The following is a 16,261-nucleotide window of genomic DNA, read 5'->3' as shown; positions in this document are numbered from 1 at the left end:
TGCATGCACCCATTAGAAAGTAAACTTCACAAGAGCAACGACCTTGGTTGTTTTGTTCATTGCAGAGTTACTGGGACCAAGAAAAATGCCTGTCTATTGTACGCACAGTATTTGAAGAAAGAAAGATTGAACGAGCAATACAGATTACATATTTAATAAACGCTTGATGAATATGTGAGTGGATTAAAGGAGAGGTACAGAAAGCACAAAGAATAAGTGGAAGCACTAGTATTTTTTATAGCTGCTCACTTTTTCTCACCTTCACTGCCTTTGCTTTTGCTCAGACCCTCATTATGTTTTAGCTACTCAAGTACTCCCAACTAATTTCTTCTTTTCTCAACCTGATCCCTCCAAAAATAACTTCTACATTTCTATCAGACTTCAACATTCCTTAGAATGATCTAACATTGATCTAACGTGTTCAGATCGTTTATCACTGCTATCCCCCTACATTTAGCCTATACTTCAGTTATATACAAATTATTTCAGTTCCTAGAATATTCTATGTTGTTTAATGCCTGGAAGCCTTTGTATAGCTTTTCATTTTGCTGGACCACTATTCCTATCTCATAGACTTTATCTATTGGACTCAAATTTAATTCTTAAGAACTAAGAACCTTCTCTGCTAAGTCTTTAATGATTCCCCTAAGCAGAGTTAGTTAATCAGTCCCTCCTTTGGGTCACCACGGTATGACACCCATTTACACTATACCATAATTATTTGTTTCCATGTCTATCTTCCCCTACATGACTATTAGCCCCCTGAGAGTAGGAGCCAGGTTTTCATCTTTGTGCTCCCTGCACAGTATCTGCAGCATATATAAGCACTCAATAACTGATGACTGAAGCAATGAGTAAACAAATCTTAACTCCTCAGCGTGGCATTCAAAATCAACCTCATGTTGGTCCCAACCTATGTTTCTAGATCTAGCACTTAGTCCTCCCTTACTTGATGATCTCCAAATACATCCTTCTTTTTCACATTTACTTGGGAGCTTTATTCCTAATGTTCTCTCTCTAGTGATATTTAAATCATCCATTAAGGTCCAGCTCAGAAGTCTCCCTCTCCATGAAGTCTTCCCTAATTCTATCAATGAGAAGGGATTTACTTCCCCAATAGTACTTTGCTTTTTCTACTGTTAAGGTAATTAGGACCTCTTATTTTATAATTATAGCCACTACCTTTGTAACTGAACTACATGTCCTATTTTCTTTTTTTTTTTTTTCTAAGATTTTATTTATTTATTCATGAGAAACACAGAGAGGAGAGAGAAAGAGGCAGAGACACAGGCAGAGGGAGAAGCAGGCTCCATGCAGGGAGCTCAACGTGGGACTTGATCCCGGGTCTCCAGGACCAGGCCCTGGGCTGAAGGCGGTGCTAAACGCCCTATGTCCTATTTTCTAACAGAACTATAAGCTCCTATGTCCTATTTTCTAACAGAACTGTAAGCTCCTTGAAAGCTACAAACATGATCTAGCATCCTTTCTCTCAACCCAAGTGCCTAACACAGCGCCTTGTACAAAACAAGCAGTTATCAATAAATGTTTTAGTAGTGAAGAATAGTTGCTCAAGGATTAGAGATTCTGGGATCCCTGGGTGGCGCAGTGGTTTAGCGCCTGCCTTTGGCCCAGGGTGTGATCCTGGAGACCCGGGATCGAATCCCACGTCGGGCTCCCGGTGCATGGAGCCTGCTTCTCCCTCCGCCTATGTCTCTGCCTCTCTCTCTCTCTCTCTCTCTCTGTGTGACTATCATAAATAAATAAAAATTAAAAAAAAAAAAGAAAGGCTAACAGTTTAAAAAAAAAAAAGGATTAGAGATTCTTTGCCTCCATCTCTTCACATATATGATTTTTACTCACCTTGGTGTCAACTGGCCTCCTATTCATATGGTAAACTTTTACCTCTCCTTTAAGAATTAGCCCAATGTCATATCCTCTCTGAAGTCTTCCCTAACTCTCCCAAATATATGGAGGCACTCCATCCATGTACCTGTGGCACCTTGTATAACTCTACTCATAACACATACTGTCATTATCAGTTGATGGGTTCCTTTTCCCACTAGACCATTAACTCTTTTGGAGCAGATAGTCTCATTATCCATTTATGAATTCCTGAGACCAAACAAAGTATCTGGCATAATTAAACACTCAATAAAGATGTAGTGAAGTTCAAAAATAGTGAGTCCATGTTATGGAGACACCAGTAATAGAGATCATAGAGTCCTATAGCCAGGTTCAAATCCTACCTCCACTTACAACCTATGTAATCTTGAGTAAATTAAAATTACTTAGCTGTGCCTTGGTTTTTCTCACCTAGAAATTAACATAATAGCATTAAAAAGAATTAAAAGAGCTAACGCCATGTAAAATGCTTACTATAGTGCCTGGTACATAGTATGCACTAAAAAAGTTAGCTATTGTTATCATTAGAATAGAAGGAGAAAAACTGTTTCTGCCGGGTGCTGACAGATTCAAGAAAAGCTGAGGCTCAAGCCTATGGGCAATGAGGAGTAAAATGTCATTAGAGTCCTCTTAAGTAACAGACACATTAAGTTATTGAGAATATCCTATTGGAAAAGGGGAAGGAGAACAGAGGGAACACAAACCTTGGCAGGCTTATGCTTTATGCTCTCTGCCTCCAGTTCCCTGCTTCTTTCCCCACCGTTTCTCCCTAGTTGCTCAGGGACAAAAGCCCCATGGCCATAACTCAGCATCCCCTTGGGAAAGCTGTACTTTAGAGAGAACTAATGAGTTTATGTTTACCTACAGATTTTCCTCTGAGGAGCAAAAAGATAACAAACTACTCCAAGAAGGGAAAATACAAATAAAGTGGAGATAAGGAATGACACCAGATGGATTATCTTGGGTTGGCTTTCATGGAGTAGGCTTTCAGGACAAATAGCCCCACCCCCACCCCAGATTGAACCTACACACCCCAGAGGCATTCTCTGGCAGTGCCTGTGCTTGTATGTGCTTCCATGAGTCAAAGATGCAGAGAAGCAGGATCTGGGAAAAGGAACAAGTACTAAAAAGTTGAAGCTACAGAAATAAAAATTCTAGCCCAATTTGAAGAATACTGCAACAGAGGTATTCAAAGAGGGAACAGGATGAAAACAGGAGAAAAGGGGATCCGTGGGTGGCTCAGCAGTTTGGTGCCTGTCTTCAGCCCAGGGCATGGTCCTGGGGTCCCGGAACCGAGTCCTGCGTCGGGCTCTCTGCATGGAGCTTGCTCCTCCCTCTGCCTGTGTCTCTGCTTCTCTTTCTTTCTGTGTCTTTCATGAATAAATAAAATCTTAAAAAAAAAAAAAAAAAAAAAAAAAAAAAACCAGGAGAAAAGCTCCCTACTATTAGAGGGTTTTAAACATAGACTGGGATTGATCACTTGCTGAAGATATTCGACAAGGATGATGGACTAGATTTAAGATTCAAACTCAGAAAACATTTGAATATCTACTCTATGCTAGCCACTGTGAGAGATTAGGTGCTAGGAATATAGAGATGAAAAATAATATAGCTGTCCCTTCCAGAAGTTCATTGCCCAATGGGGGAGAAAAACAATACAATGTGGTAAGTGCCGACAGAAATCTATATCCGGTACTATGGGGCAGAGAGCAAGTCCTCAGATTCTGTGTCTGTGACTCACTGGTAAGGAGCAATATGGCATTAATTACAAATGGAAATGCTTCATAAGCAGTTTGTAAGCAAATGCTATCAGGTGCTATTGTGTTATTTCCAGAACAGACGGTTAAGCGTCAGTTAACCTTCTTTTTTTTTTTTAAGATTTTATTTATTTATTCATGAAAGACAGAGAGAGAGAGAGAGGCAGAGACACAGGCAGAGGGAGAAGCAGGCTCCATGCAGGGAGCCTGATGCAGGACTCGATCCTGGAACTCCAGGATCAAGCCCTGGGCTGAAGGCAGGCCCTAAACCACTGATGTGGGATCCCCACATCAGGTAACCTTTGCTATCAAGTCAATACTTACCTTTTCCTGAACATAACCCACACCTACAAACATTCTTAATTATGACATCTTTTTTTTTTTTTTTTTAAGTAGGCCCCAAGTCCAACATGGAGCCCAACACAGGGCTTGAACTCATAACCCTGAGAATAAGACCTGAACTGAGATCAAGAGTCACCCAGGTGCCCGTATCATTTATTTAATAAATATATTGATGTCTGCTATGTGCCAAGCAGTGGGTAGGTAAGTCACTGAGGAATGTAAAGAGAAAAACAGTCTCTGCATTCAAGGAGTTAGAACATTCCTCTTCATCTTTTCCTCTCTCTCTCCTATCCCATTTTATTGACCAGATGACAATTTAAATTCCTTCTGAAAATAGATGAGTTATTAAGATATAAGCCTAATCAAGAAGTGACTTGCAAAAAGCAAGAGTGAGCTGGGGATAGGTGAATGGGAAACCAAATGGGATACACTGTCTGCAGACAGGGTATCTGCCCAAGTATGAGACTCTCTGCATTAAAAAGTCAAGGGTTAAATGTGGGCCTTTTTGTCTACAACTTCCCTATTACCATTTTTTTTCTTCTCTCAACTTAATATTATTAGCATAGATTATTAACAATAATTATATATGGGGTGCCAGGATGGCTCAGTAGGTTTGGCATCTGCCTTTCACATGGGCCATGATCCTGGGGTCCTGGAATCAAGCCCTGCATTGGGCTCCCTGCTCAGCAGGGAAGGGAGTCAGCTTCTCCCTGTTCCCCTACTGCTTGTATGCTCACGCTCACACACATGCTCACTATAAATAATCTTAATTTATTATAAATAATCTTGAAACAAAACCAAAAACACAATAATTATACTTTCACTCACTCTGTCATTCACTAGTATTTACCTGATAGAAATAAAATAGTACCTGAATACCTGATAGGAACTATAGGAAACAGGCCAGGTAAAATACTGGGATCCAGGACTTGCAAAGTTGCAAGAGATCTCTAAAACATCATCTAAGTCCAAACCTGTCATTTTACAGATGGAGAAGTGAGGTACAGAGAGGTTGAAATCTTTTATGAATTCATATCTTCATGCATTTATTGAATCATACTCTTTGCCAGGCACCATGGATATAAGGATGGACAGGGCTTTCAAGGAGAACCTAATCTCATGGGAGACAGACAAATACATGACCCCAAATTATCTCTGTAAATGACGTCACATACTTAAGTAGTAGAAATATCCAATGTAGGACAATATTAGAAGTATACAGTACTCACACCACCCAGAGTGGTTAAGAGCACAGGTGCTGGAGTCATCTTGGATTTGAACACTAGCTCTGTCACATACCTAGCTGTATAACACTGGACAAGTTACTTAAATTCTCTATACCTCAGTTTCTGCATCTGTAGGATGGGGATAACCATAATAGTAGCTACAGTAAGGTTTTGATGTTAAATTAGATAATGTACTTAAACAGTTGGCACAGGACCTAACACTAAGTATCTTATTTTGCCTTTGACACCCACCTGCTGAGCCCTGGTCTCAGAATCTTCCTCAACACAGCCTTCTAAGCATCTATTATCATTCAGCTGTGTCTGAGGTAAAACAAATCTGCTATTCCTAGTCTAGAACCCAAGTGTATTGTTTACTATGCTTTTTTCCTACTACACTATGCTATTATTCATTTTATATGCCTTAAACATAGTCCAAAGATAAATGGTCAGACATCCAAGATTAAACTTCAGTCACACATGCCTCAATCCCTCAATAAGATCTTGGTTTTGGCCAAAAATCTCTAGAGAAGAAAACCCCTGGAAACAAGAAACATATATCAAGTGTCTATAGGGAGAGACCCACAGGAGGGGGAGAAAAAAAAAAACACAACAAAACAAAGCTATGATTACTACTTTAAGGAAGCAAGGGATTTCTACTGCCATGCTGCTAAGGGTTTACCAGTCTAGCAGGGAAGAGGAGATAGGACATGAATTGCCACTTCCTCGTTGATTTACCTACCACACCTACTGCCTAGCACAGCACCTGTGACATGTTTTTTTATCAGTCTTTCTCTTCTCATGCTAGTCCATGAACTCCGTGAAGGCAATTATCACGCCTTCTCCATCTTGGTATCCTCAAGCATAGCATAGTGCCTGGCACACAAAAGGTGTTTCCGAAAAAGTTGATAAATTTATAAATGAACACAGAAAAAAAAACATCAAAGGCAAGGAAAGAAGACATCAGTGTAGATCAGAATACTTCTAGAAGTCAAGTCATCAGCCTTGGGCTAGAACCTTAAGTACAGGTGGATTTGGAAACACACAGAGAGAAAGGAAAGGCATTCTAGGCAGACAGGACAGCACCACCAACAAAGACCTGGCAGTAACCAGAAACATGGTGCACAGTATGTTAGAACCAGAAAGAGTTTTAAACATGATTTAGTCCAGGGGCCCCCATGTGGCTCAGTCGTTAAGTGTTTGCCTTCAGCTCAGGTCACGATCTCCCGGATCCTGGGATAGAGCCTGCATAGGGCTCCCTACTCAGCAGGGAGTCTGTCTTTCCCTCTCCATCTGCCCCTCTCCCTCCCTACTTATGTTTACTCTCAAATAAATTGAATCTTGGGGATCCCTGGGTGGCTCAGCGGTTTGGCGGCTGCCTTTGGCCCAGGCGCGATCCTGGAGTCCCAGGATCGAGTTCCGCATCAGGTTCCCCACATGGAGCCTGCTTCTCCCCCCTCCTCTGTCTCTGCCTCTCTCTCTCTCTCTTTCTATATATATATATACATATATATATATATGTATATATATACACACACGTATATATATATATATATCATAAATAAATCTTTAAAAATAAATAAATACATAAATAAAAATAAATTGAATCTTGGGCAGCCCAAGTGGCTCAGCAGTTTAGCACCGCCTTTAGCCCGGGGCCTGATCCTGGAGACCCAGATCGAGTCCCACAGAGTCCCACATCAGGCTCCCTGCATGGAGCCTGCTTCTCCCTCTGCCTGGGTCTCTGTCTCTCTGTCTCTCTCTGTGTCTGTCATGAATAAATAAATAAAATCTTTAAAAAAAAGGGATCCCTGGGTGGCGCAGCGGTTTGGCGCCTGCCTTTGGCCCAGGGCGCGATCCCGGAGACCCGGGATCGAGTCCCACATCGGGCTCCCGGTGCATGGAGCCTGCTTCTCCCTCTGCCTGTGTCTCTGCCTCTCTCTCTCTCTCTCTGTGACTATCATAAATAAATAAAAAATTTTAAAAAAAATCTTTAAAAAAAATAAAAATTAAATTAAAAAACATTGAATCTCAAAAAAAAACAAACCACCATGATTCAGTCCAACAGTTCAATTCTCATAGAGATGTTGTAAACATTCAATAAAAAACCATGTACTACTGAGCAGAGGAGCTGGCATATTACAAATACTAACTGGTAGCTATTATTACTATTACTTAAAAATAATAATTATACAACACTTAGTGGGTGCCTGTTGTATGGCAGGCAGCATGCTGAGGGAAAGAACTACAACAATGAGCAAGATAGACTTGGGCTTTCCTCTCTCATCTAAGAGTTTGGTGGGGAAGACAGACAAAATAATCCTTGGTAGGCCTGGGCTAGGAGTATGGGGGAAGGCAGCTGAAGGAACAAACGGTAGGGTCATCCAATCAGGGGCAGTCACAGATAGCACCTTGATTATCAAAGTGTGTCTTAAGATATACAAGGGGTTCTGAGTCTCTTCAAGGACCCCAAGGCTTCAAATCAAGATTCTTCTTGAAAATAGGTATGGCTGGGATCCCTGGGTGGTGCAGCGGTTTGGCGCCTGCCTGTGGCCCAGGGCGCGATCCTGGAGACTCGGGATCGAATCCCACGTCGGGCTCCCTGCATGGAGCCTGCTTCTCCCTCTGCCTGTGTCTCTGCCTCTCTCTCTCTCTCTCTCTCTCTGTGTGTGACTATCATGAATAAATAAATAAAATCTTAAAAAAGAAAATAGGTATGGCTAAATAAAGGTTTAAAAGCCACCAATCTAGTCCAATCTCCTCTTTTAACAAGAATAAAATAGGGCCCAGATGAGGTAAATTACATACTTGAGGCAACAATACCTCAAGTTAGTTGTAGACTGGTATTCTTGCTTTGAACTTGAGCTGCAAACTACTCACTGATCTGCATGATATAACATCATTCTGGCAGATGAACAAGCACTGGGAGTAGACACATCCAGAATTCACAGGCACTGGCCAGGCAGGCAGGCTAGCTGGCCCTGATTGGATGTTGACATGCTTTTTCTACCTTAGATCCCAAGCCAGCTCTCCGTGCCAAAATGAGGTCTCCAATTCCTCTCTGAGGTTGGCCAGCTACACCTTCCAGGAGGAGCTAACTGGCTCCAGGAGTGGGTCTGCTTCTGGGCCACCTATCTCATAACAATGCTTTATCCTACTAACGTCCTCCAGGGCCATGTGGTTTGGCAAGTTGAGACCAAGAACTGAGTTTAACCAGTTATTACATCCTGTTTAATACCTAGCCTAGGCTGGCTAGACCCATCTCTCATCTCCCTAACTACCCCTAAACTAATCACTCCTCCCATTCAGGAGGGTTAGCAGAATCAAGTTATCAGTAAATTAAAGGACCTGTATAGAAAAAACAACATTCCTTTTGTCAATCCCTACTTTATATCTCTCAGGAATGAAATGCTACTTCATGTTTTGGAGATGAAACTTCTGTATATATTGGGACGCCTGGGTGGCTCAGCGGTTGAGCATCTGCCTTTGGCTCAGGGTGTGATCCCAGAGTCGTGGGATCAAGTCCCACATCAGGCTTCCTGCAGGAAGCCTGCTTCTCCCTCTGCTTATGTCTCTGCCTCTCTCTCTCTCTCTCTGTCTTTCATGAATAAGTAAATAAAATCTTTTTTTTTTTTTTTTTTTTAAAGAGAAACTTCTGTATATAAAGAAAGGGGTAGTTTACTTTGGTAAGATGAGTCTGCAGTTTAGGCCTTTAAACTGAGGGGAAACAAATACTTTGGAATCTGGAAAAATATATGGGTTTAAACCACTTAGTAGTTGCAAGATCCTCAGCATTCTCAAATACTCTGAACCTCAACTTCCCTGATTATAATTAGGGAATATTAACAAAATCACTGTCACAAATGTGAGACTCAAAATGCTCTTTTGAATCATAGTCACTTATGAAATGTACTGTATCAATTTTCACATGAGATCATAAGACTATACAGTTTTAAATTACCTACCCAGAGGGGACGCCTGGGTGGCTCAGTGGTTGAGCGTTTGCCTTTGGCTCAGGTCATGATCCCCAGGTCCTGGGATCAAGTCCTGCATCGGACTCCCTGTAGGGAGCCTGCTTTCCCCCTCTGCCTATGTCTCTGCCTCTCTGTGTCTCTCATGAATAATAAATTTTTAAAAAATTACCTACCCACAGCACAAATAATAGAGAAATGGAACGAAGGTGCTCAGTACAGCACAGGCTAAGCTCAGGATAGCACAGGCAGACCTGGGTTAGAATGTGAACCTCCCCACTCACAAACAGTAGAATCCTAGAAAAGTTATGCAACCTCAGTCTTCTCAGGTATAAAATGCAGTTAATACCATCTAACTCACAGGGCTGCTGCTATTAGTAATGAATGAGATAATGCAAGTAGATGATTTTAAACAGGGGCTGGTTTATGGTAAGGACTCAATAAACTGTAACCTTTCCTAAACCCTCTTTTCCAAACACCTCTCCAAAACAAGAGAGGCATTTTAGCAAAGCCTTTGTCACCTCAATTACTAGAGAAGCAAATAATGAAAAGACAAAAGAGGAAAGGAATGAATGAACTGATGGCTGCTATTCCAGACCACTTATCATGCTAACGGCATCTGATATTGGAAAACACAAGTACAATATCCTGAAGACAAAACCACAGCATGTGCCATCTTTCCAAAGAAGTGGCAAAAAGTACCAACTGCCTCTTAGTTAGGCTACCCGCTACCCTTATCCGGTGCCTTAAGGTAGTCTCCCCATCAAACAGAAAAGGGCTACCGGAAGACAACTCTATCACCACATGCAAATCACTTCTTTGTAAACCCAATCTTTATTTTTTCAGCTCAAAACCCACCTCTGTCAGAAAGATTTCACTGACTCCCCCTAGCAGACTTAAGTGCTTGCCCCCACTGAATTTTTTACACAGTTCCATTATAACAATTATCTAGCACTATAGAGCTATTTGCGTGTCTCTTCCCCACATTGTAACTTAGGGTAAAGATCCTGTCTTACTTTTGAATTGCCAGTGCATAACACACAGTAGACCTCCATAATTACAAATTATAAGGATGAATTTCACCTTCTTCACTAATTAAGGCTGCTAAGAAACAGCTGGGTAGACTTTAATAGAAACTCACATAAACTAAGGTCCGCCAGACCAGACCCCTGGTTTTTTGTTTGTTCGTTTGTTTGGGGGGAAGGGAACTTGAAGGGATAACTGGCTGTTCCTGCTTGTCAGAGTTATTTTCTCAGACACACAAAAGATAGAACTAGTCCATATAGAATTTCCAGACAGATTATATTCTTTCGCAGTAAGTAAAACAAGTTAATAGAAGTTTCTGGGACGGATGCTGGTGGTGACATATAAAGCTGATTTCTAGGCATGACACTCTAATAAGTCTATAACATACTCATAGTAAGTATATTACACAACTAGAAGCTCTTAAGTTCTTAAAACATAAGAAAAGCTAAGAAGCAAAAATCAAAAGTGTCTTAGATCACTTGAAGACTTTTTCTTTTCTCCTCTCCCAGTACTTTTGCTCTCTATCCCAATAGTCCCTGATATACATAACTGAAATAAGCCGCCCTCAAAGGAAAGCTCATGACTAACAAACCATACGTAATAACTTTAATACCATATTTACTTTTTCCAGGGCACTTTCAAACACACCTCACTGAACCACAGCCAACTGTAATCACAGAAACTTAAAGCTGGAAGGGGCCTTAGAGGTCATGTCCACAGCCACCACCCGCTGTCACCAACTGAGCGATATCAAATACCTCGAGTGGTTAGCAGGTATGGGTCTAAAGTGCTTCTTTAAAAACCTCCCCCTGCTCTAACCACCTGTCACTTACTCAGTCTCATCCTGCCACCTTAATCATCCCACTCAGGTAAACCGAATCCACTAAGTCATCCCACCACGAAGCAACAGTCTTGACTTCTCCAGTCCACTTCTACTCCCTTTCTTTGAGCCTCACCCCCAGTCTTCCCCAGGCTCCCATCCCCAAAACCAAGACCTGTAATATTCTGATCTCTCAGCGATCCCCTCGATTCCACTCCTGGCAATCAATCCCTTTCCTCCCATCCCTCTGTGCTGTCCATCTACTGTCCTGTGCAAAGTCACAAGCACCCCTTGTTCTGAATATACCTTTGGCCTCAGAATCATCTCCCTTTCCTTTGTCACCTTCTCTTTACTTCTCAGCGCCATCCCTTCATTCCTTTCAAACTCAGGGTCCCTTTCCCTCCCAGTGATTCAAGGGCCACTGGCAATTTAATACATCAGTTGTTCAACGCCTATTAAACAGGAAAAGGGGACATACATCCTCAAGGAGCTCACCTTCAAAGAACTAATACGTCCAGAAGGCGCCAGAAATAGAGAATCATTTATCCCATAAGATTCAGTTCCTCTGGGAAGCCTTCTCTAGCCCCAAATGAATTGGTCCCCTCTTTTCAGTGCCACCATTATACCGCTGATGCAATGACTTGTCTGCCTTGTGGGTCTCCCACCGCTAGGCTATGGGCTGTTCCATGGGAGGGCCCCTATATCCCTAGCACTTAGTCCAGGACTCAGCACAAAGACAGCATGTAATGTTTGTCAACTGAGTGAATGAATTCCGGTATATAATCATTCATTCATCCATTCAGTGCCCAAAACTTTACTGAGTGCACATTATGTACAAAGTCCTAGAGTGTAAGGATAGATAAAATAGTTCTTACATAAAAATAACGCTATATCACTAGTAGACTAGCACTCTCCCGCGGTCCGCGTCCCCAACCCCCACCCCAAATCCAGACTCGACTCTCCCACGGCGAAAGCCCGGCCTTCCCTTACAGAAGTCCACGCCCCTCCAACTCAAGCTCCCTCTGAGCCCTTCAGTCACACCCTAGGACCCCCAGCTAATAATCTCAAATCTTAACCCCCCCACCCTCCCTGGCTTCTCTCCCTGTCCTCCACCTCCACCCTTGAGGTTACTGCAAGTCTCCTACCCCCATGACCGCCTCTGAGTCCCCGAGCCCAGGGTACCTCTGATTTCACTCTCCTCGCACCCGCCCCCCAGTTGGCTCCTTCCCTTTCAGGGTCCCGCCTCCCCCAGGACCTTACTCTCCTCCCCTCCCTTCAATTTCAGGCTGAGCCTCTTCCCTCCTTGACTCTGAACTCTTCTTACCTCATCTAGCTCCCGTTCCCCGGCAGCACCTCCTCCAACCTCCACCTCCACCACTGCCGCCATCTTCACAACTCTCCCCCTCCCTTCGTCCCCCCGCTAGCCAGCTGCTTCCGCCGCTCAAGTGCTCCTAGCCAATCGGCGGCTCGAGCTCCAGCAGGGGGGCGGGGCATCAAGACAGGCGGAGCTCCGAGAGGGACTAAGAGACCGTCTACCTGCTACTCCGTAAAGGTCAGGGAGGGAAGGTTTCCGTGCACTTCCAAGCTTCCGTGAAGGAGGGTTCTTGGAAAATGAGAAATTGGGTTTGTATTATTCTCAGTGCAAATATTTCACCAATTCTCCCTTTTGGACAGCCAAAGAGAAGGGTCTCTAAATCGTCAACTTTCGCGACGCTCCCTCACTCTGAGCTCCAAGAAGTGAAGCGTGGAGGCCAAGGACTACATTTCCCAGAATGCATTGAATCTGACCCGGAAGTTTAAGTTCCGAGCTCTGAAAGACTTGTAGCGAGTGAAAATTTGCATAATATATGCCTAAAAATATACATTTAAAAATAGACGTAAAGCATACATAGATACACACGAAATGTATTTTTCTTGCTGTTAGCGAATGTCTTCTTGCCTCGATGGGAGTCATTTTTCAGAAACAGCGGCTTCTTGAGGCCACAGAGCAATTTCCCGGACCTGGAGAGGCGTCAGAGGCGTGATCCAGGTCAGACGGCGGAGGTCAGAGGGCCGAATTGGCGGGAGAATGGGTTCGTGGTCCACGGTCTGAGGCTGCGGTGGCTCTTCGAGGTCCGTTGTCCCGGGTGAGGGGCTTTGGGAGGCTGTTGATGCGGAGGGAAGTTGCCGAGAATGGGTGGCGGAGCAGGAATACACAAAACAGCGTGTTCCAAGGTTTTTTTTTGGGGGGGGGGGTGCTGCGCGGCTTAGAAGAGCCTCGCGCGACCTCCACTGCCCCAAACTGCTTCTTGGCCTCTCACGCCTTAGGATCACTTCACACATCTCGATACTCTTTCCGACTACGCGTCCTGCATCCCCAGCTCCCATCTGTATTCTCTGTGCTGCGCCCCAACTTAAACTTGCTAACTCATTTCCAACCCCTTGTTAGCCTTACTTCTTACAACTTACAACCTGTGGCCCCTGCACACTTAACCCCTGAGCATCCCAGCTGGATCTATGGGGGAGAATAGTGCCAGGGATGAGCAGTGGACTCCCACTAGGGTGCCTGTCAACTTTGTTTTAGGACCAACCAGAAGTTACAGGGTAATATTTACACCATCTACAGGCATCTTATTTACTTAAAATGGGAATTGTTATTATGTGAAACAATGCAGAGAATATTGTAATCACCTTATACCCAATCACCCCAAATTGACTATTGACATCATGATCAATTTGCGTCCTCATTTTTTTTTGCGTCCTCATTTTTTAAAAAGATAAAATAATACAGATATTATATAAGGTTGAACTTCTCTGTGTCTTCAATTCTCAGACCCAGTACCCTTTCATCTTTCCGAGACACAACTATTGTCACAATTAGCTGGATATGTTTCCAGTCTATGGGGAAAAATTCTGTGTATTCACAGTGTAAGTGTATTCATTTTGTTTTTTGATGAACATAAGTGCTGTTTTCTATATCACTCTGTAACTTACCCTTTCGCTGTATTTTTTGAAGACTGTCCATGTTTATGTAATATTTACATCTAATTCATGTCTTTTAACAGATAATATTCCATTATATAATATATATAGTAGTTCCCGTATTCCCATTTATCCATTCTTCAACTAATGGGCATTAGAATTTTATGGTTTTTTGCTATTAGAAATATTTAAAAAAAAAAAAAAACAAAAAAAAAAAATATTTTATATGTCTGTACACATGGTCTTAGAGGAAGAAGGAGTTGCAGTTTCTTTATTACCAGGGAGTATAAGGATTCTTTTAAATACGGATTCTTGGTCATTCAGATCTTATGTGAATTGTATTTCTATCTTCTTTCCAGTTTTCTATTGGACTCTTGTCCTTTCTTACTGATTTGTAATATTTGAAAATATACATTCTGAATACTGTCCAAGTTTTTATGAGTTGTGGATATCTTCTTCCAGTCATTTCTACTTTAATCTTGTTTTTGTTACCTTAAAGTATTTTTCATGTTTCCATCTTTGATTCATTTGAGGATAATTTTTCAAATATGTTATGAGGTAGGGATCTACTTGTATTTTTCTTCACAAGTAGACCAAGTTTTGGGGGTTTTTTGTTGTTGTTGTTTAAAGATTTTTATTTATTTATTCATGAGAGAGAGAGAGAGAGAGAGAGAGAGAGGGAGAGACACAGGCAGAGGGAGAAGCAGGCGCCAATGCAGGGAGCCCGATGTGGGACTCGATCCCGGGACCCCCAGATCACGCCCTGAGCTGAAGGTAGACACTAAACTGCTGAGCCGGGATCCGTGGGTGGCGCAGCGGTTTGGCACCTGCCTTTGGCCCAGGGGCGATCCTGGAGACCCGGGATTGAATCCCACATCGGGCTCCCGGTGCATGGAGCCTGCTTCTCCCTCTGCCTGTGTCTCTGCCTCTCTCTCTCTCTGTGTGTGTGACTATCATAAATTAAATAAATTAAATAAATAAATAAATAGATAGATAAATAAATAAATAAATAACTGCTGAGCCACCCAGGCATCCCTGGACCAAGTTTTTGAACACCATTTATTACCTCATCTTCTTTCTTAATATTTTATTTATTTATTCATGAGAGACACAGAGAGAGAGAGAGAGGCAGAGACACAGGCAGAGGGAGAAGCAGGCTCCATGCAGGGAGCCCGTCGTGGGACTCGATCCTAGGTCTCCAGGATCAGGCCCTGGGCTGAAGGCGGCAGTAAACCACTGAGCCACACGGGCTGCCCTACCTCATCTTTTTTTTGACAGCCTCATGACTCTGTTCTATCTTACAATCAACAGGTAAAGTCCCATTTATATGCATCTGTTTCTGGGATCTGTTTGTCTGTCTTTTTAGAATTTGTGGCCGTTTATTTGTTGATGAGTTTGTCAGAATCTTCTGCTGAAATTCTGATTGGAAGTATATTGACTTAATAAACTACTTTTTTCAATGGCTTTTTGTACCTACTGTGTTTCAGCATCTCCCCGAGGTGTGAGAGGTGATGAACATGACAAAAATCTGCATCCTAAAAGTGCTCTCTACATAGTGAGGTAAACAGCCAGTGCCAAAAAATAAGAACTACAGCATGTACAAGCATGAGGAGGTTGGAAAGCACTTATCTTGGAGAACTGCAAGCAGTTTGATAGACTGTGATCTTCATGAAAAAGATTGTATATATCTTACTCCTCATTGTGTATTCTATACCAATGCACTGCCTGGTACCTACTAAAATATTAACTAAATAAAATATCCAAGATTGACAGCTTCAGGGTCCCCAAGCCTAGAGTGTAGTTTGGGGGCTGGCCAAGTCAGTCCTCTGTGTTAGTGATGAGAGATGGAGTTTTCACATCAAATCACAAATGTAGAAGAAAAAAAAATAAACAACGGGCATCCCAGGTGGCTCAGTGGTTTAGTGCCGCCTTCAGCCCAGGGCCTGATCCTGGAGACCTAGGATCAAGTCCCACGTTGGGCTCCCTGCATGGAGCCTGCTTCTCCCTCTGCCTGTGTCTCTGCCTCTCTCTCCTCTCTGTGTTTCTCATGAATAAATAAATGAAATCTTAGAAAAAAAATCACAAACGTATGCTGGGAGTTTCTCCAAAATAGAGACCATATCTTATTTATTATTTTTATATATCCAATACATCTTTTTTGTGCCGAGAGTAAGAAAAAATGTTGAAGTTCAATGAGTGCCTATAGTGGGAATAATCAACTCTAATTAATCTGAAGGCCTAGAAACTCATTCTGCATTC

The 16,261-nt window shown here is 42.5% G+C and overlaps 2 protein-coding genes across 10 annotated transcripts in view; one reads left to right on the top strand and one right to left on the bottom strand.

Moving 5' to 3' along the window:
• Positions 1-12,482, bottom strand: part of RNF121 (ring finger protein 121) — an 82,665-nt gene extending 70,183 nt beyond the window's left edge. Inside the window, exon 1 of the mRNA XM_072794411.1 lies at positions 12,366-12,482. Within this exon, the coding sequence (XP_072650512.1) occupies positions 12,366-12,428 (63 nt within the window). The 5' untranslated portion in view covers positions 12,429-12,482. The remainder of the gene's footprint in view (positions 1-12,365) is intronic.
• Positions 12,483-12,592: 110 nt separating this feature from the next.
• Positions 12,593-16,261, top strand: part of XNDC1N (XRCC1 N-terminal domain containing 1, N-terminal like) — a 38,862-nt gene continuing 35,193 nt past the window's right edge. The window contains exons 1-3 of one of the 9 annotated variants that reach the window (XM_072794403.1): positions 12,814-13,153; positions 13,854-13,948; positions 15,117-15,313. The gene's annotated coding sequence lies outside the window, so the exon portion shown is untranslated. Of the gene's footprint in view, positions 13,168-13,853; positions 13,949-15,116; positions 15,314-16,261 lie in introns of all 9 variants that reach the window. The other 8 variants (XM_072794405.1, XM_072794401.1, XM_072794404.1 and 5 more) reach the window with 8 other exon arrangements.

The sequence above is a fragment of the Canis lupus genome, chromosome 23 (genome assembly GCF_048164855.1).
Source record: "Canis lupus baileyi chromosome 23, mCanLup2.hap1, whole genome shotgun sequence".
Taxonomy (NCBI): domain Eukaryota; kingdom Metazoa; phylum Chordata; class Mammalia; order Carnivora; family Canidae; genus Canis; species Canis lupus.
This window is presented reverse-complemented; position numbering and strand designations above follow the sequence as displayed.